The 20,575-nt window shown below is 35.5% G+C and overlaps 1 protein-coding gene and 1 long non-coding RNA gene across 2 annotated transcripts in view; one reads left to right on the forward strand and one right to left on the reverse strand.

The window, feature by feature from the left end:
• Positions 1 to 20,575, forward strand: part of LOC136040118 (periostin-like) — a 90,727-nt gene that overhangs the window by 37,997 nt on the left and 32,155 nt on the right. Inside the window, exons 6-7 of the mRNA XM_065724219.1 lie at positions 6,180 to 6,311; positions 12,311 to 12,482. Coding sequence (XP_065580291.1) covers positions 6,180 to 6,311; positions 12,311 to 12,482 — 304 coding nt within the window. The remainder of the gene's footprint in view (positions 1 to 6,179; positions 6,312 to 12,310; positions 12,483 to 20,575) is intronic.
• LOC136040126 (uncharacterized) overlaps positions 1 to 20,575 on the reverse strand; it is a 71,334-nt gene that overhangs the window by 34,815 nt on the left and 15,944 nt on the right. The window contains exon 2 of the long non-coding RNA XR_010620628.1: positions 10,623 to 10,716. This is a non-coding gene — a long non-coding RNA (uncharacterized LOC136040126). The remainder of the gene's footprint in view (positions 1 to 10,622; positions 10,717 to 20,575) is intronic.

Genomic DNA, 20,575 nt, shown 5'->3' on the forward strand with positions numbered 1-20,575 from the left:
GGGACACAACTACAACGGGGACACCGGGGGAAACAGGGGGATATAAATGACGACCGGGACACCGGGACAGGGAATGGTCGATTAGCAATCACCATCAACAAAGCTCAAGGGCAATCATTAGAATCATGAGGTATAGATCTGAATACAGATTGTTTTCCCATGGACCATTATATGTTGCATGTTCAAGAGTCGGTAAACCTGACAATCTATTTATATGCAAAGACAATGGGACAGCAAAGAATGTTGTATATTCGCAAGTTTTACGTAGTTAAAACCATATATATATATATATATATATATATATATATCTATCTATATTCACAGGTGGGACATAGGGACACAACTACAATGGCGCGTAACTATTATGGCGCGTAACGACTTACGCGCGCGGGGGGGCTTGGGGGGGGGGGTGCGCGAAGCGCCACCCCAACAGCTAGTATATAAATAAATTGTATGTGTGTTATGTCTGTCGAGTGACGTCATTTCATCATGTCGTCATGAAGTTAGTTGTCGTCATGTTTGTTATGACGATGACGTCATTAAAGGTATTTAAGAAATTCGTTCAAAGACAACTTTTTAATTGTAAGAAGATCGTGGACGAAAAAATGTTTAATTGTAAAATGACTGAAGAACCTACAATGGCAACAGCCGAGGAAGCTGCTCAAAGAGTCTATGCCAAAAAACTTGCTGCTGATAGAGAAAGTAAGAAAAGAAAGCGTGACGAGGAATCACAAGAACAGCAAGAAAACATGCTTGCGGCTCATAGAGAAAGTAAGAACAGAAAGCGTAACGAGGAATCACAAGAGCAACATGAAAACAGGCTTGCGGCTTCAAGAGATAATGCCAGATTAGAAATGTGCATTTTCCGTCAACGAAGGCGTGTCGAGGAACTACCAGAGCAACGCGAAACCAGACTTGCTGCTAAAAGAGAAAGTGAAAAAAGAAGGTGTGCCGAGGAATCACAAGAGCAACGTGAAAACAGGCTTGCGGCTTCAAGAGATAATGCCAAAAGAAAGCGTGCCGAGGAATCACAAGAGCAAAGTGAAAAACGAGGATTGCCACGCGCACATATACTAATCTGGCTACATTATAAAATTACTTCTAATGAAATTGATGATGTGATTTCCACTGAAATACGTGATGAAAATGTCGATAAGGGGTTATATGATATTGTTGTAAAAAATATGATACATGGACCTTGCGGTGCACTGAACGAAAATTCACCATGCATGGCCAAAGGAAGGTGCACAAAGCAATATCCTCGACTTTTAGTACCCAACACAATTACTGGCAATGATGGTTACCCACAATATAGAAGAAGATCTACTGAAGATGGCGGTAAAACAGCAATAATAAAGAAGCGTAACGGTACCACCATCGAAGTAGATAACCAGTGGGTTGTTCCATATTCCCCATTATTATCAAAAACATTTAATGTACACATAAACGTTGAATACTGTAACTCCGTAAAGGCAATCAAATACATATGTAAATACGTCAACAAAGGCAGGGACATGGCAGTTTTTGGCTTGCAGTCCGAAATCAAAGATATCGACGAAATCGTACAATATCAGGCTGGAAGATACATAAGCAGAAATGAGGCTGTTTGGCGAATTCTTTCATCTCCGATACATGAACGTAGTCCAGCTGTTGTTCACTTAGCGGTACATTTACAGAATGGTCAACGTGTTTATTTTTCGGAATCCAACGTGCAACAAAGAGCCCTGAATCCACTGGATACAAAGTTAACTGCTTTCTTTTCGCTATGCAAAAAATGATTCTTTTGCAAAAAAAAACTGCTGTATACTGAAGTGCCTTTGCATTACACGTGGAATACTAAAAATAAAGTATTTGAACGTCGAAAATAGGGTAAGTCAGTCGACGGCCAACGTACCATCTTCAAAGATACCACGATAGGAATACTCTACACCGTTCACCCCAATCAACATGAATGCTTCTTTCTACGCCTGCTTTTGGTGAGTGAATGTACCCGGTCCGACGTCCTTTGAGTATTTGAGAACTGTAAACGGTACTATACATGACACTTACCGTAGTGCATGCCAAGCTCTGAATTTATTGGAGAATGACCAACACTTGGATAACTGAATCAATGATGCGTGCGAAACGTCAACTCCAAGTCAAATTCGTGCATTGTTTGGAATCATACTAACAACTTGCTCTTCTTCAGCTCCTACAGAGTTATGGGAAAAATATAAATCGAAAATGTTCGAAGATATACTCCATCGAAAACGGTTAGAGATGAAATTTATAACTACACTTTAGTTATTATAGAAGATTTGTGCGTATGTATGGCAAACAAACTTCTTCAGGATTTGGGAATGCCTTCACCTGATCGTACCGCTGCTGTTTCGACATGTGTAGAATTGGATCGTGAACAAAGTTACAGTACGAGTGATCTATTGTCGTATTTACAAAATAACATTTCCAAGTTAACGTCGGAACAAAAAGACATTTATGATACGATAATGCATTGTGTCGATAACAACGTTGGAGAAATTTTCTTTTTGGATGTGCCAGGGGGTACTGGTAAAACGTTTGTGATAAAACTGATTCTGGCATCAATTCGATCAATAAATGATATAGCGTTGGCAATTGCGTCGTCCGGAATAGCCGCAACGTTGCTGCCTGGTGGAAGAACTGCTCATTCCGCTTTGAAATTGCCTCTGAATTTGCATTCTACAGAAACTCCCACGTGCAATATTTCCACATCATCTAGGATGGGTAAAGTATTGCAGCAATGCAAACTTATTATTTGGGACGAGTGCACAATGGCACAAAAAAATCGCTCGAGGCTCTGGATTAATGTTTGAAAGATTTGCGAGGGAATCAGAAACCCTTTGGCAGCACATTAATATTGCTTGTGGGAGATTTCAGGCAAACATTACCTATAATACCTACATCAACCCCTGCAGACGAAATGAATGCTTGCCTGAAAAATTCTAATTTATGGGCACACGTAAAGACATTAAAATTAACTACAAATATGCGTGTCCGATTGTAAAACGATGACTCTGGTCAAACATTTTCAGATCAATTGCTGGCAATTGGAAACGGAAAGCTCCCAGTAGACTCAATTTCAGGACATATACAACTACCTGCTTAATTCTGTAATTTAGTGACGTCCAAAAATGAATTGATTGAAAAAGTATTTCCGAATATTCTAAACAATTATAAAAATAATAAATGGCTAAGTGAAAGAACGATTCTTGCACCCAAAAATATAGACGTCCACGAAATCAACAATATTGTTTTGACCAAGATTCGAGACCAGGCAGTCCTTTACAAGTCAGTCGACACAGTTTTGGAACCAAATGAGGCGGTTAATTATCCATCTGAATTTTTAAATTCCGTGGATCTTTCAGGGTTTCCACCACACGTGCTACAACTAAAAATAGGCGTACCAATAATATTATTGGTATTACTTTGCTACCACACATTGCTTTGCAATGGCACGTGACTTGCCGTAAAAAAAAAAACAATGGAAAACGTAATAGAGGCCACAATCTTGACAGGGCTTTTTGAGGGTGAGGCTGTTCTTATTCCTCGCATTCCCATGATTCCAATGGATCTGCCTTTTCAATTTAAAAGATTGCAATTCCCAAATCGATTAGCATTTGCAATCACCATCAACAAAGCTCAAGGTCAATCATTAGGAAAATGTGGTGTAGATCTTAATACTGATTGTTTTTCCCATGGACAATTGTACGTTGCATGTTCGAGGGTCGGTAAACCTGACAATCTATTTATATGCAGCGACAATTGGACAGCGAAGAATGTTGTATATTCGCAAGTTTTACGCAGTTAATTTGTATTGTATCTATCTATCTATTTATCTATACGAAAACGAGTTGTGGGTATGCATGTTTGTTTGTTTGTAAAAAGAGCGTTTGCATATGGCGTCATTATAAGTACATAAGGTTTCGTATATGCAAAGACAATGGGAAAGCCAAGAATGTTGTATATTCGCAAGTTTTACTTAGTTCAAAACATATATATAAATCTATCTATATTCATAGGTGGTACACAGGGACACAACTACAATGGCGCGTAACTAATATGGCGCGTAACGACTTACACGCGCGGGGGGACTTGGGGGGCGCGAAGCGTCCCCACTAAATAGGTGTCGGGGTGCCGCGAAGCGCCACCCCAACAGCTAGTAAGATATAAAATGTGCCCATTGCTAAAAATATAGTATTTGTTATCGGAAAGGTAGGGGGGCATGTTTGGACCTTGAGTCCAAAATGACCAAGGGCACTCAGTGAACCTTTTAGGGAATGTTGAGGGGAGTGTTGAACTAAATTAAAACACACTATGGCAATGCAGGTTGTCAAAGGGCATATCAGTTGACTAAAATGCATTATGTGCACGCTACTGCTAATATTACTATTGATTCTACTGCTATTACTAATACTACTGTTACTACCACTTTAATTGCTGCTCCTATTGCAACTACTATAAAGGCTTACTGTGGGTAAACATTTTGTCAAAAGGGTGTACCAGCAATATCTTACGAGCGGCTCACAGTTTTAAGTTGTAGCTTTCAAGGCGCGATAAGCGGGATTTTCAACTAGCCAAACCACGATATGTGCGTACTACCACTGCTGTTTCTACTTCTGATACAACCTCTATTGTTTCTATTACTACTACAACTAAGGATATGAAGGGGAGGATAATAGGGCATATTGAGAAATAAATTGAATTAAATCAAAGCACCCTATGTGCATGCAGATTTTCAAAAGAAATGAATCGGAAATGAATTGAATTATTAAATTATTAATGGGCTGGATTATCAATATGTTATTAGTGGTTTGGATTCATAATTTGAACAGAAGATACTATCAATATCAGGAATATCTCTGCAACGGTTTAGAGCATCATTTTTGAAACTTTCGGGGTATGTTGAGATGGATGATGAGCTAACCAAAAACTTCTAATTGCATAATTCTACTACAAATACTGCTACAAAGATTGTTGCCACTACTGAGGCTAATGATACTAAACTAAAGCTTTCCACGAATGCCGAGAAGGATATTGAAGTACATAAAACACACTATGTGCACACATGTTTTCAAAAAGGCATATAAGCGATGTCATAAGGAAGGCTTAACGCAAGGTGAAAAATTATAATGGATATTGAAGGGCATTGAATTAACCAAAACCCAGTTTGTTCATGCAAACACTATTGCAACTGGCACTACTGCTACTCATTTTCTTTATCCAATTGCTGAGCCAAAAAAGTAGGCTGTAAACTTAAATTATTTATTTCGTTAAATCCTTGGAGGAAATACCTAGTTATCTGAAGCCACATTGACTTTAAATTCAATTGTTGCCTAGGATACGGTTTAAGAAGCAACAAAAGGATCTGTTAGACAAACAAACAAAGAGACAGACGAAAGGATCTATATAAAAAGTAAGTAGAGACCTTCAGTTATAAATACCCAATGCAATTTGCGGATTATTTACTATGAAGAAATTGACGTGTTCCTTGTTGGATCTACTTCAGCTTAACTCTAACATCAGTTTTAGTTTTGTTCTTAACCATTGAATAGCCATACAAAAGTGTACTTGATGTCAATTTAAGAGTGTGGAAAAGAATATGAGAGTCGTGGCTTCTCTTGTCAGCCTGTGGACTATTCAGTCAAACTACTCTAGGAACGTAGCTGGATGTCTAATTTAGAATTGATTACGAATGTTAAAATGAAAGGGAGTAAGTGTTCTATTGTCACCATCGATACAGGACCAAGGCAGTGTAGACTTTTAAAGGGATTATCATTTCACTTCTTAAGTAAATTAATTTTCTGAAAGATAAATAATGTAAATGAATTATTCTATATTATCAATGAATATGGATAATATCACTAAAATAAGATGATAGATCACCGAAGAAAAAGAATCAATTATACACTAGAATCTAGAATAGAGATACACAGGAGAAGGGGAAAATGTTATTTCATGGATTCAGACATTGCTCCGCTACTTGTTTTCATTAGATCAAGTGTTTTCATGTGATTAAGAAAAACCTCATCCTTCTTTACAAAGGAGGTTGTGACAAAATAATTAGAACTGTTTCTGTTAGTGGGTTATAGTCCAACTGTTATAAGTTTTTACTCTAAATATTTTTCCAAGAAACATAACATTAAGACAGTAGCTTTTTTTAGATGCTGACAGTGAATTGTGTCAAGATAGTGAGAAAAGACCAAGAGGCCACAAATGGAGTCGTTCATTTGATTGACGAGGTTCTTGATCCTTCCATATTTATTAACAAAGATGTAGCTGATATTGTCACATCAGTAAGTTAACCTCTATTATTTTTGCTCCCTAGGGGAAGATCAATACACTAACCTATGTAAAAAATAATATTTAAAAAAGGAGTTAAAAATATAAAATGTGGATTAAAAAAAAAATGCTAAAAAAGGGGAGCCCATAAAATGAACTGACAGCTAAAAGAAACTAATTTATCCGAAAAAACTAGACTGACCAATTTTTTGTTGAAGTTCCGATTACCTCCTCAGTTTCAAGCCACCACTTTACAATGGAAACTAAAAGAGTATATAATAAGAATGGGCCTACCTCATAACATAGTATGCTCATAAATACATAACATTTTATGAGAACCTTATTTTTAGATATTCTGTTATTTTATTCAAGAGCATTTTATTACTAAGTTTAGCGTGAATTCACTTAAATTAAAAGGAGCTTCTTCATTCTGTATTTCTGCTAAAATGTTAAGTGGAAAGGTAGACCGTCAGGAGGCATAACATTCTTTTTACTTTCAGATGTCCTTTCTAGTTTTTTTGAGACGGGTGATTGTTTCCTTGCAATTACGGTTGACTGTTGTAACTTCATTAATGTGTATCTGCCAACACATTACGGTAATGATCAATCTGATCGATTATTTGCATTTTCTGTTCAAAACCTTGCTTCATGTTCGGATAAAGTAAAACAAGCAGGTTTTTCCTGCAAAATTACCGGTGATTTTAATTACGATGTATCAAAAATAGGGATTCATTAATCAGCTCGTACGTCAATGATAACGAGTTTGCTTAGCGATTATTTTCGTGTTTTTGCGTAAGATAGCAATTTTACATATATTCAAAATTCTGCTCGAACATCTAATCTAGATCAAGATCATACCGCTGTATCCCACAGTCTCTCTGCTGAAGCGGTAAATATTCTTTCTGACCATCCATTATCTGACCATCTCCCTATTACATCCATTGTCCGAATTCACGGTTTCAAAAATCAGAATAATTATATGATTCATCCTAGTCCAAAAACCCGTCTTAGTTGGACTGGAATCAATTCTTATATGTTTTCTTCTTGTACGGGTTTTATTCTGAGTGAAGTACGGGCTCCTTTCCTCGTTTTGCAAAAATCAACTAAATTGTCGAAATGTGACGTGAGACTTCGCCTGGTTATGTATGTAGCTGAAATCAGCCATGCTCTTCGTTCTTCAGAAAATCAAGTTGTCTCACCTCGGAAATTACGCAAGTATATGATAACAGGCTGACCTTCGAACCCTGATCTCGTTGCTTCTTGCCTCAAAGCAAAATTTCGGTTCAATCTCTGGAAGGCTTGCAATCATCCTTCGACGGGTACTGTGAATATTGTTCGTCTCTGTACAAAGAGACGTTTTTCTAAGGCTTTGACTCTTCATCGCAGAAACCTATTAAATGCCTGTTACCTTGCAATGGCGTACTGGACCATTCCTCCTTAAATGCCTATTCGTCAAGTGCTAAAAATGATATAGTTCCTCTATTTTGAATTGTCTCTTGCAGAGATAGGTCTCCTTTGCCTGTTTCTGTGGCTGACATTCCTTATGAGGAATGACATACCTGCTATGAACCCAAATCTGCTGCTCCTGATCAGAAATTTGGACGTTTTTATGAAACTGAGTTAGATAATTTCCTTGCTATCAGTGCCAAGAAAGAGAGAGAGAGAGAGAGAGAGAGAGTTCTTTGTTAGTACAACATCAATTGTAGATGTCACTGGGCATTTAAAACCTAAATCATCCAAGGGTAATGACCACATCTGTGCTTTCCGTATGAAGTTCGGGGGAGAGGCATTAGTCCAACACTTGGCACTTTCAGTGCAGATAGTTTTTTCACAGAGAATTGAACCCTATTCTTTTTGCATTGGAGATCGTATCCTAAATCTCAGAAAAGGAAAACCAAACCGAGAATGTTCGTCGTTTTGACCTATTACAATTGCGACTTCCTTTTCCGAAGTCTTCGAACTTCTTTTTCGATCTGACCTTGAAAAGACAAGTTGCACCCCACCTCACCAGTTCGGGTTCAAGCAGGGGACAGGCTGTGCTGATGCCCCTACAGCTGTAGCCAATGTACTAATTGATACCGAATCCTTTGGCGAATGTTTAATTTTTGCTAGTCACGATATCAGGCGCTCTTTTGATTCCATCATCTACCCAGTTAGACTCCTCAAAGTGGCCAAACGTTGACTAAATTCTTCGGCGATTCACTGTCTTCTAAATATGTACTATTAACTATGTACTCGCCTGAAACTACCTCTGCATGAAAATATGCCCCCTGTTCCACATAGGAAATCATTCCTGTCTTGAATAATGCGCTTAAAGGAGCAGTTTCTTCTAATAATCTTTTCAATAATTGTGGGTTTGATGCCAAGACCAGAGCCCTAAATCTCTGATGCTCTTTTCTTTGAATCTGTCTCTAATTTGTTATGCAGATGATGTTTTAAATCTCTTTCCGTACCCTCTAAAGAATAAAAGAGGTCTTTGTCGCACTTCAACAGGAGTATCTTAAACTTAGCCCTCGTTTCAATGCTGATAAGTCAGGAATAGTGCTTTTTAATTGGAAAGGAGAGACACCGTCCTCTATAATGCTTGGCGATGCCATTGTTAGTACTGCTTACCACCTCTTTTATCAAGGTATTCTCATTGGTTCGTTTTTACGTCGAACCCGATCCCTTCTCCTATCCCATCTCGTATGACTTATGTCTGCTTCTCATGCATCGATTGTTGCAGCAAAAATTCGAGTCAACCAGCTACTATTGGCTAGGCTTTTCAATGCTGTAGCCCTCCCTCACATTTTGTATATTGCACCGTCCTGGAAGCTGTTTACTAGAAGTGGTTGTCTGAAAGTAATGTCTATTTTCTTTAAGTTCGCCAAGTATTTGCTTCAGCTACCGCCTTGGTATTACGATTCTCCATTGGTTGGAGAGTATGGACTTGCTGACCTTAAACTTGCAATCTCTAACTTAATTAATAAGTGTAACCGTAGGCTTAGTTTTTCTCATTCACTGAATGATTGGTATCCCGTTTCAGTTCAATAGTATTTAAGTGATTTGTGTTTACTGCGTGTATTTATTGGGGGAGATCTTTTTTTTTCGCTTCTTTATGTATGAATATGCTGATGCTGTATATGTGAATTTGTTTTTGCTTAGTTTGATTTTGCCCTTATTTTGTCCTTGGTTTCGCTTCGTTTTGGTTTTGTTCTCATTCTGATTTTATCCTTGATTTATATATAATTAGCATTCTTATTTGATCTTTATTGGGTTTTTCGATATTTGTCTCGTACTATTGTTTTCTTTTTTTTTAATTTCTTTTTCCTATTTTTCTACGTCCTTTTCAAGCTTTTGTAGACGGTTTTTCAATTGACAAATAAATAAATAAATAAAGAAATAGCTGAAGGTAGAGAGATTTTTAAGATTCGACTTGTTTTTGGAACAAATTTTTACTGAGGCGGAATTTACCTCGTTTTCGTACCGATTCATCCCGCAGCTTGAACTTGGCTCGAGTTGCACTATATTATCTTTTGTTCTGCCCAGAAATAACTGTCAATCCTGGCTAAAAGCGAAAAGTAAGAAGCAAAATGGAGCAAAAAGCACAGCAAAGAGCGAACCAGTGAACCAAGCATAGTAACCAGAAGTTTCAAAATTTATTTTCTAAGAAATTGTCGAGTGGTAAAATTTTCCAATAGACACTGACTCATAAATACTAAATATTATTCACACCGAGCGGAATCAAAATTTATAATTATGATAAGCAAGTTTTTGAGAATTCCGAAATAGAACCTGATATCTCTTAGTCATGATGCCAAATCGAAACAAAAAGAATGAAAATTGAAATTCCCATCGCTGAAAACCACAGACTTGAAATTTGTAGCCCCAATTTGTTTTTAAAAAATGAACATCTTTTCTTTTGCATAGGTAGCAGTGAGTTGCCTTCTCTTTTTTACCAGTCTTCAGCATAGGCACTTTTTGGTGATATTTTCTAGAGTGGAGAGGGCTAGGAATCATGGAAAGTTTACCATTGAAGTCACCATTGTTAAAGGTCTTGTAAGTCTCCCGTCATGGTTAGAAAGTAATAGCAACCAAGTAAAGATCAAACCACAGCCCACACTGACAAATTTTTTATTATACATTTTCAAAAGGATTATCCAACGAAAAATTTTGAATTGACGCTGATTTTGAAAAAAGTAGCTACTGTAAGGACTCAGTAGAAGAATATTTTAAATATAGCAAAAAATTCAAGAATTAAAAAAATAAGCATGAAACGCCTTAAACATAACATGACGTCTAATTGAAATAAAAATCGTGTCATTAAAATTGTTTTCATCACATACCTGTTGACTCGAGACCTACTGTCTTAGACATCGTCGTTTTTTTTGCGTGATTTAGCAATGGCATATACCCACTTTGTCCAGTGCCAGCATGCTACTGGAAAATTTTTAAGATGGTTAAAAAGATTAGTTATGGTAGCGTAGAGAATAATTCAGGATCATTCAAAAATAGAGGTTAAACGAGTCCATTGCCACTGTTATTGCTACTATTGGCCTGTCATTTTTGGTCATCTTAATGCAGGGCTTTTTTTCCAGTTAGACGTTGTAAAAAAAAAAAAAAATACTTCATTATATTCAGAAAATTTCTGATAATGCAGCTAAGCAGGATGACCGGGTTGTATGCTATAAAAAATTGAGAAAGAATCTATGACAGCTAATAGCTCTCAGTTAGCAGATCTCTTCACTATTATCTTACAAATTTCCACGGGGTCATAGGCTAGCGTAGTTCACTGTACATGATTTTCTTTTCCCAATTTGTATTTGTTTTTTACCCGTTCCTGCTCTGCTAATTATCTTTCTAAGAATTGTTAGCTAACGAGTTTTTCTTAGCTAATAATTCTGGAACTTGTACATTATTCTGCACACACTCGAGAACGTGAATCTACAGATAAGACAATAACCGGTGTTTGGCTGGCAGTATCCACAGAAAATTAGCTTAGGCTAAGTTGAAATCTACGTTGTAGGTATATATTTAATAAATATTTAATATATAGAGATGGTATTTTGATTGGGTTGGGTTAGGTTAGGTGTGGTATTTAAAATACTGCGTTCTGTGTGGCCCCGCTACACCGTAATTCTTTGATGTGGTTTTCGTAGTTTTGTTACTAAATTGTTGTATTTCCAGCATATTTCGGTACATTTCATTAAGATTAACCAAACTTCATTTCTCGAGTATGTATCGAATAATGCACACATACCATAATTTTTGCTAGCTAATAATTTCGTTTCCGCGGGCTAACAAAAAATTGATGGCTTGCAATGACCGAAAAAGTCTGGATTTCCTTCCGTTCGTGTTTCAAGAAAAGATACAACAACGAAACGGGTTTCATAACCCCAACTGAGTTTCTATATTCAACATAGACATTTCGTTTGTTCACATTTGCTTGTCTAAAGTCATTATAAAAAGCGATGTCCAAATTTATTATCTAACAGTACATAGGTTTTTTTTAACTAAAAACAAGTAAAACATAATTTTGAAGAAACTAGGTTTTTTGAAGCCCAAGAGCGAAGTTGGGACTTGAAACTTGCAAAAATTACTGCTTTGAGGACTTTGCAACATACTTCTATCAAAATGATCCAAACAAACTCGCTAGTAATATTTTCCTATTGTTTTTGGATAAAGCAGTTTTGTATAGCTCTACACAAAATGGAAACATCTGCAGTAAATTTATTTGCACTAGCTTGTAGATATATGTCACATATGTCTGTGAAGTAGTAACACTTGCTAGGTCACAACTTCACTGTTTACTTGCATCAGAGGAACTTTGTTTTTTTTTCAGATTTAATTTCCATGTAAAAATTAAATTCTTTTTTGTAGATATACAGAATATTCTGCATTAGTTCGGTAAAAGTCGTATAAACTAAAAAAATGTTTTACTTCATCACAATTTCTAGTGTTTAATTTAATCTGTTTCAATGATAAACGAAAGATAGGTTTTCAGAATATAACTTAAAATTTTTATTTGATTCAGGATGGAAGGTTCAATGTTTTGTCGCAAGCGATGGAAGAAGCAGCCTTTGTTAACAAGATTAGATCTGCAGGTCAAATTGCCTTTACGATATTTGCTCCTTCTGACGAGGCTTTTGAGAAAATTACGCCTCAAAGAAGAAGAGCTATTATGAATGACAAAGAAGCAAGATCAGGTAGTCCCACTAAATTATGTAATATGTTTGTCAATATTTGGGCTAATTTTATTCTTTTCTATAAAATCGTAATCAGCGTAAATATAGAGCGTAAGACTTTTCCATTACTTGAAATTTTTCCTAAATCCAATTTGCTATTTGTTTTCCATTGTAATTATTCTTAATAGAAGCCGATAACTTTGTTGATTTTAATTCTTTAAAGCTGAAAAATGTTATCTTGAATTGACAAAAATAAGCGATATTTTACTTGTTTAAAGCTAGAAATCTTATCGATAAAAACTAAAAGCAAACAATTCCCTATTTCTTTGATGATGAAAATATCGCTTAGAAAAGCCAAAAATAAACCTATTTTTTAAGTATATTAAACTGTCTCATGGTAATCAATTTTAGACAAAACATAGTTTTCTGGTGAAAGTAAAGAGAGAAGTGTACGAACAGAAATTATTGTTTCGTAATCGGTTGTTTGTAAAAAAGATTACCTTAAGTAAGCTGACTAATGGTACTTTTATACATTTATACAAGTTTGAATAACTAGTAGTGAATGAAAACGCAAAATATTAGATTTTCGTGCGGTAGATAGCTATAAAGCCTTAAAGCGTCTTTTTATAGTAGAAATGTATGAATTAATATAAATTTATTAATTCATTAATTTAATTTGCTTAATTTAGTATGACTCGTCGATTATGGTTTTGTAAGCAACTCCAATTGGTGAAGAACTTTAAACTAACTTCAGAAATACACACTATTGGAACATTAAGCGCTCACTAGGCCACTCAATTCCAATCTCAGTCACTAATACCCAGCTAGCGGATTCAGTCGAAGGAGGGTAACACTTAACATAAGCACAACCGAGCAGAAATTGTACCGGCAGGTGAAATCACCTTAAACTTCAATATGGTAAACCCTGGTATTTTCCCGGCTGAAGAATACTGATGCTGGGGATTCACCTTTCCTAGTTTTCCACCAGCTGTAATCATAAAGTATCTATTTCTGTTGCCAAAAATGGAGCAAAATACACAATTGAGATCAAAACACTGACTCTTCAATTCAGTGCAGGATCTCAAACAAAATTGGAAATATAAATGGAAGGCTTGACTCTCCCATTCCAACTCAGTAGTGGTTTTAGGCCTCACAATCTGGTGTACCCAGTTAGGCAAATGCTAAATATATTATATATATATATATATATATATATATATATATATATATATATATATATATATATATATATATATATATATATATATATATATATATATATATATATATATATATATATATATATATATATATATATATATATATATATATATATATATATATATATATATATATATATATATATATATGGAAGTGCCCAAGTTTCTTTTCCAATTGTATTGTAATTTAATTTAGCTTCTGATAAATTTTGGGGGAAAGAAGTTTTAGAGTACTCCCAATTCTCTAAATCTTGGGGTAAAAAAATACTACCCCATAGTCTGAGTCATTTGTTTAGAGGACAAAGGGCAATAAAAATCCGTGTTAAATTGGCTGCACTATTGTTGCGAAATTCGGCACAAACAACTCATAATACTTTCTTAACCCTGTAAAAGATCAAACTTTTTCTTTGCCGCTAGGACAGTCGTCTTTTGAATTGCCTATTTAGGGCTATCGTATCATATCCAATTTAATATCCAGATACTGAGTCTGGGTATGTGTCTGGGTATGTGTCTTCCAACATTTTATTCCATTTAAGATCAGACCCACTTCAGTAAGTCTGATTAATGCTTCCCCATATGGTTCACATAATCCCTAAAAGAATCCGAAAAAAGATAATGCTATCTGAGTAGGCTTTTCTATATGTTAATGATTCCAAAATGCAATCTAATAATCACTGAAAAGTGGATGGTGCCCATTTAATCCAAAATGCATATATTTGAACTGACTAGTCCCAATTGTTCTGTCTGCAAGATGTACTTTTACTTGCTATTACTCCCTTCTTAAACCTAATCTTAGGATTAACTTGGGGGACCCCACTGACACAAACTTTTCATCTATTCTATACATAGGGTTTGCATCAACCTTGAAAATGGTATTAAGCCGCTTGTAATGATACAGTTCGTGATAACGAACTGTAGATATGCGGCGACCCGGCTCAATAGTAACTGAATTGGAACAGATTTCGAACTGACGTATCGTATTTTTTTTATTCTTTTTTATTCTTCGCCGCTAACGGGACACTAGAACACCATAGAGAGTATTTTAAGGGACCGTTTAAAAGGTAATTTACATATCTAATTGCTTTTCATAAATTTGACTTGATAATGCAATCACAGAGTGAAATATGGCACCGAAATGTCAGATTTGCGTGCCGTCCCCGGAATGGGAAGGCTGGGGGGGATTGAAACATCATAGAGAACTCTATGAGGGCTCCTTCAATAGTAATTATTTATATCTAATAATGTTTCATAAATTTGACTTGGTAACAGCCAGAGGAGGTTTAAGGGGGGAGATAGAGGGGGAACTCGCCTAGGGTGCAAAACTTTTAGGAGTGCAGAATTTCAAATAAATGATCCAACAATTTTAATAGCTTTATAGCTTTTGAAATTTATTTTTATTAGAATAAAGTAAAGTGTGAAGTTGGTAAATTTTTTCAATAAATAAAAAATTTGTTGAAATTTGGCTTGAAAATTTTGGGAAACAGGGGATGATGGGCACTAATCAAGATTTCGCACCGGCTGCAAGAGAGACCAGAACCTCATCTGGTAACACCAACCTAAAGTGCCTTGTGCCATCAATTTCTGGGATGGAAAAGATGGGAAGAATCAAAAGTTTCTATCATTATCTCCATAGTTGAAAACTTTACTCCGTTGGTTTCCAATACAATCTCTACTCTATCCCCCCTCCCAGCCTTCTTAATATTGCTTCTAAATCGTCTGCTGACTGACAGAATTAGATGGTTACTGCAGCATGTTAGAGAGCTCTGTTTGAGGGCACATTTAAAAGCTAATTTTTATATCTAATCATTTCTTATAAAGTTTGATAGCGCAATAATAAAGTGTCATATGGCACCTAAAACCAACTTTGGGTTGTTTTCCGATTTTTTTTATATTTTTAATAAAAATACCAAAAAAGAGCCTTTTCTAATGAAAACACCACAAAAACAGTTTTTCAAAGTCTAGCTAGGGGCAAAAACTAGCGGAGGTCACCCTCAATGTCAAAAGAACTAGAATGCATGCAACATTGTAGAGACATGTTTAAAGGTTCAGCTCAAAGCTAATGATCGTTCCAGCATACTTTCTGTAGATTTATAGTCGAAAAGAGTTGAAAACAGCCGCATTCATCAGTGATAAAATTTTGAAGTCATGGTTACCTTATTGTCTTAAATATCTGGAATGTAATGACCCTCGTGATTAAAAAATCAATAATGTAAAGAAGAATCTTATAGACAAGACACGTTAGTATAATGGTGATATCTCCGCCTTTTGACCCAGGTAGAATATTTTTGAAAATTTGATAGAACATTATTTTTGAAATTCATATTCTTTTTCAGGCACCAATTCATTTTCAATTGAAAACTCAAATTTTCCTAAATTATATTAAACAAACATCCTAAATTCTTTTTATAATTTCATAGATTCTTGAATTATTTTTTTTTTATTTGCAGCTTCTCAGAAAGGCTAAGGATAAATACCCCATGGACTCTTTATGTGATTAAATAAAAAAAAACAGTTTTTTTAACTGAAAGTAAGGAGCGACATTAAAACTTAAAACGAACAGAAATTACTCCGTATATGAAATGGGTTGTCCCCTCCGCAGTCCCTCGCTCTTTACGCTAAAGTTTGACTCTTTGCCACAATTCTACTTTTTAAAACAATTAAAAACTTTAGCGTAAAGAGCGTGGGACTGCGGAGGGGACAACCCATTTCATATACGGAGTAATTTCTGTTCGTTTTAAGTTTTAATGTCGCTCCTTACTTTCAGTTAAAAAAACTAGTTTTTTTATTTAATTTCTGAACGTTTTTGAATTAATGCATGTTTGATTTTGGCTCTCCGCACATAAATTATTGAAATGAAATTAGTATATTAATTTTTTTTTGGCTAAATGGCTTTCTCTTAGTTTTGATCAGACGATTTTGAGAAATAAGGGGTGGGGAAGGAGGCCTAGCTGCCCTCCAATTTTTCGATTACTTAAAAAGGCTACTAGAACTTTTAATATTCAACGAACGTTTTTATTAGTAAAAAATATACGTAACTTAAGAATTAACTTACGTAACAAACTTTTATATTCTTATATTTTTATTATGTGTACGAGGGGGTTTGTACCCTCGTTAATACCTCGCTCTTTACACTAAATCGTAAGTTTTGTCCCAATTCTTTAAGAATGACCCCTGAATCAAAAAGGCCGTAGAATAAATAGTTGAAATCACTAAAAATATTTTAGCATCAAGAGCGAGGTATCTATCTCCTCCTAAATACCTCGCTCTTTATGCTAAAGTATTTTTAGAACCCCTTATATGCGTAATAATCTCTGTTCGTTTTAAATTTCAATGCTATTCCTTACTTTCATTTGAAAAAACGTTTTCATGTTTATTTTTTCATTGTTTTTTTATAGTAATGCTAGAAAATCCTGCGCCCTTTTCATTGAATTTTTCTTCCCCCGTGACATATTCCTCAAAGGAAAGATCCTCCCACAAAGCCCACAAAGCCACAAAGTAACTTGCAGCCCCTCCCTCAGGGATTGTGGGGGAGTAAGTCATTCCCAAAGACATAGTTATTATGGTTTTCGACTATGCTGAACAAAATGGCTATCTTAAAATTTTAATCTGTTGACTTTTGGAAAAAAATGAGCATAGGAGGGGGCCTATTTGCCCTCCAATTTTTTGGTCACTTAAAAAGGGCACTAGAACTTTTCATTTCCCTTAGAATGAGCCCTCTCGTGACATCCTAGAACCATTTGGTCGATAAGATGACCCCTGGAAAAAAAAACAACAAAAAAAAAACAAATAAATAAACACGCACCCGTGATTTGTCTTCTGGCAAAAATTACAAAATTCCACATTTTTTAGATAGGAGCTTGAAATTTTTGCTATAGAGTTCTCTGATATACCGAATGCGATAGTGTGATTTTCGTTAAGATTCTGTGACTTTTAATGGATGTTTCCCCCTTTTTTCCAAAATAGGGCAAATTTTCTCAGGCTCGTAACTTTTGATGACAAAGACTAAATTAACTGAAACTTAATATTTAGAATCAACGTAAAAATTCGAATCTTTTGATGTATCTTTTAGCATCAAAATTCCGTTTTTTAGAGTTTCGTTTACTATTGAGCCGGGTCACCCCTTACTACAGTTCCTTACCACGAACTGTTTGAAAAGAAAATAATTCGGTATTTCGGGGCTTCTGACATTATTACTCCTTTGCGGAAGTTAGGCTCAAAATTGAAAAAAGATTATATTTTTTTCTCTGGGCCCCTTCCACCTCTTAGTTCGTTTATTTTCCCGTTAGTTTTCACCTGTTTTCGCTTTATAGTTGTGTTATCTCTTAGCAGTTCTTTCGTTAGTTGAGTTATGGTTGTAGTATATATGTTTTATCGCTCGTATAGTTGTGTTATTTTCAAATTATACTCCATAATAGAGAGGCTCCGAACACCCAACATTGTATATTAAGCTCTTAATTTGACGTTTTTTTCTAACGTGACCAGATTCGTCCTGCGCCCTTTTCATTGAATTTTTTTCCTCCATGGCATATTTCTCCAAGGAAAGATCCTCCCACATAGCCCCCTCCCTCAACTCTACCCCCAAAACCAAAAAAATTCCCCTGAAAACGTCTGTACACTTTCCAATAACCATTATTATATGTAAACACTGGTTGAAGTTTGTAACTTGCAACCCCTCCCCCAGGGGCTGTGGGGGAGCAAGTCATCCCCAAAAACATAGTTATTATGATTTTCGACTATGCTAAACAAAATGGCTATCTCAAAATTTTGATCCGTTGACTTTGGGAAAAAATGAGCGTGGGAGGGGGCCTAGATGCCCTCCAATTTTTTTGGTCACTTAAAAAGGGCACTAGAACTTTTCATTTCCGTTAGAATGAGCCCTCTTGCGACATTCTAGGACCACTTGGTCGATACGATGACCCCTGGGAAAAAAAAAATAAAATAAAATAAAATAAATAAACACGCACCCGTGATTTGTCTTCGGGCAAAAAAATGCAAAATTCCACATTTTTGTAAATAGGAGCTTGAAACTTCTACAGTAGGGTTCTCTGATACGCTGAATCTGATGGTGTCATTTTCGTTAAGATCCTACGACTTTTAGGGGGTGTTTCCCCCTATTTTCCTAAATAAGGCAAATTTTCTCAGGCTCGTAACTTTTGATGGCTAAGACTAAACTTGATGAAACTTATATATTTAAAATCAGCATTAAAATGCGATTCTTTTGATGTAGCTATTGATATCAAAATTCAATTTTTTAGAGTTTTGGTTACTATTGAGCCGGATCGCTCCTTACTACAGTTCGTTACCACGAACTGTTTGATACAGTTCGTTACCACGAACTGTTTGATTAATCCCAGATTTGTTAAGGCAAAATTCAAGAAAGATGCAAAATTAAACCTATATTTAATTGCCTATTTTAGCAAAAATTTTCTTTTAACAAAAAAAAAGATTCTTTGCATGAGTTGGAAAAGATCTTTTTGTCCAATTTTGTAAATATTTTTTAACTAAAAAAATACAAAAATTAATTTAAAAAACAAAGTTTTGCAGATGAAAGCACAGACCAAAGTTGAAACTTAAAACGAAAAGAAGCACTACTTCGCGGTTTACGCAATATATTTTGGAAAAACCGTTTCAAACAAAATGCCTCATTAAATTTCCAAAAACTGATCCATTATTTTTTTGTATGAGTAATGAAGTGCTTTATTCTTCTACACTATCTACCATTATTATACCATTATTATTATATTTTCCAAGTTCTTGCAATTTTAGTCCTAAATCTATTAGCCTATGTTGAAATTCTCATTTCTCTTCCTGTCATTTTTGAAATTTTGCTGGAAGCATTCAAGAGGTAGCTCAAACTGTTCAAAACTAGTCTATTTGGGTTTTTGGAAATTTCTAGATTCATCAACTTATAGAGCCGCAAAGGCAGCTTGTGATTTTTGATTTATGTTGAGTTTAAGTTTGGCTACCCAAAGGTCTTCTGGCTAACCCATCAATTTAGCAATTTTTTTTAAATTGAAGGTATGCTATTGCACGTTTTCGTCCAAAATCGTAAATCTTATTCATAATCTTCAGTAAATCATCTCTAGCTTCATAACCAGCAGTATGTAAGCTGAAACCATTTTATAGGCTTAAGCTGCCCATTAAGGATTCCGTTCAATGTTGGTGACTGTTATGTTGTTTTGGGTATTCTTCCTAGTAGAATCTGTACCATTTCTCTTGTATCTTTTCCACCTTACTTCTTTGTCCTTTTTTGCCTCTTTGTCCTTTCTTCTTCTCTCTGGAATCTGTTTAATAGTCTGGGCTTGTTAAGGAACTGCTAGTATCATTTCCTTTCGCTTGAATTTCGATTTGACAATTTTCTTGCATAAATTATGGTGAAAACGATTTAGGATGACCTTCTCAATTTTACCCTTTATCTACTGATATCTCTAACCTACACTCATGGTTCCTCATATACCCTGGTCTTCACATGCTCCGGACGAATAGCCCCACTACAGGGTATACCAAATCTAGACAGTTCAGCCTCCAAGAAATAATTAACCTGGTCCTGATGCCTCTTTTTAGGTAAGTAAATAAAAAAAAACTAGCTTTTTAAACTGAAAGTATGGAGAACAGTTAAAAATTAAAACGAACAAAAATTATAACTATATGAGAGGGTTGCCTCCTCCTCAATAAATTGCTCTCCACGCTAAACTTTTTAATACTTTTAAAAAAGCTTCTTAATGTTCTAATTAACCAGCTCTTGTGCTTCAAGAGTTGCTCTTAAAGAATTGGGACAAAAAGTCAAACTTTGGCGCAACGAGTTGGCCATTGAGGAGAGACAATTCCCTTCGTGTACGTTATAATTCCATTTCGCTTTAAGTTTTAATGCTGATCTTTAGGTTTAAGTGCAAA

This window comes from Artemia franciscana, chromosome 2, assembly GCF_032884065.1.
Source record: "Artemia franciscana chromosome 2, ASM3288406v1, whole genome shotgun sequence".
Classification (NCBI taxonomy): domain Eukaryota; kingdom Metazoa; phylum Arthropoda; class Branchiopoda; order Anostraca; family Artemiidae; genus Artemia; species Artemia franciscana.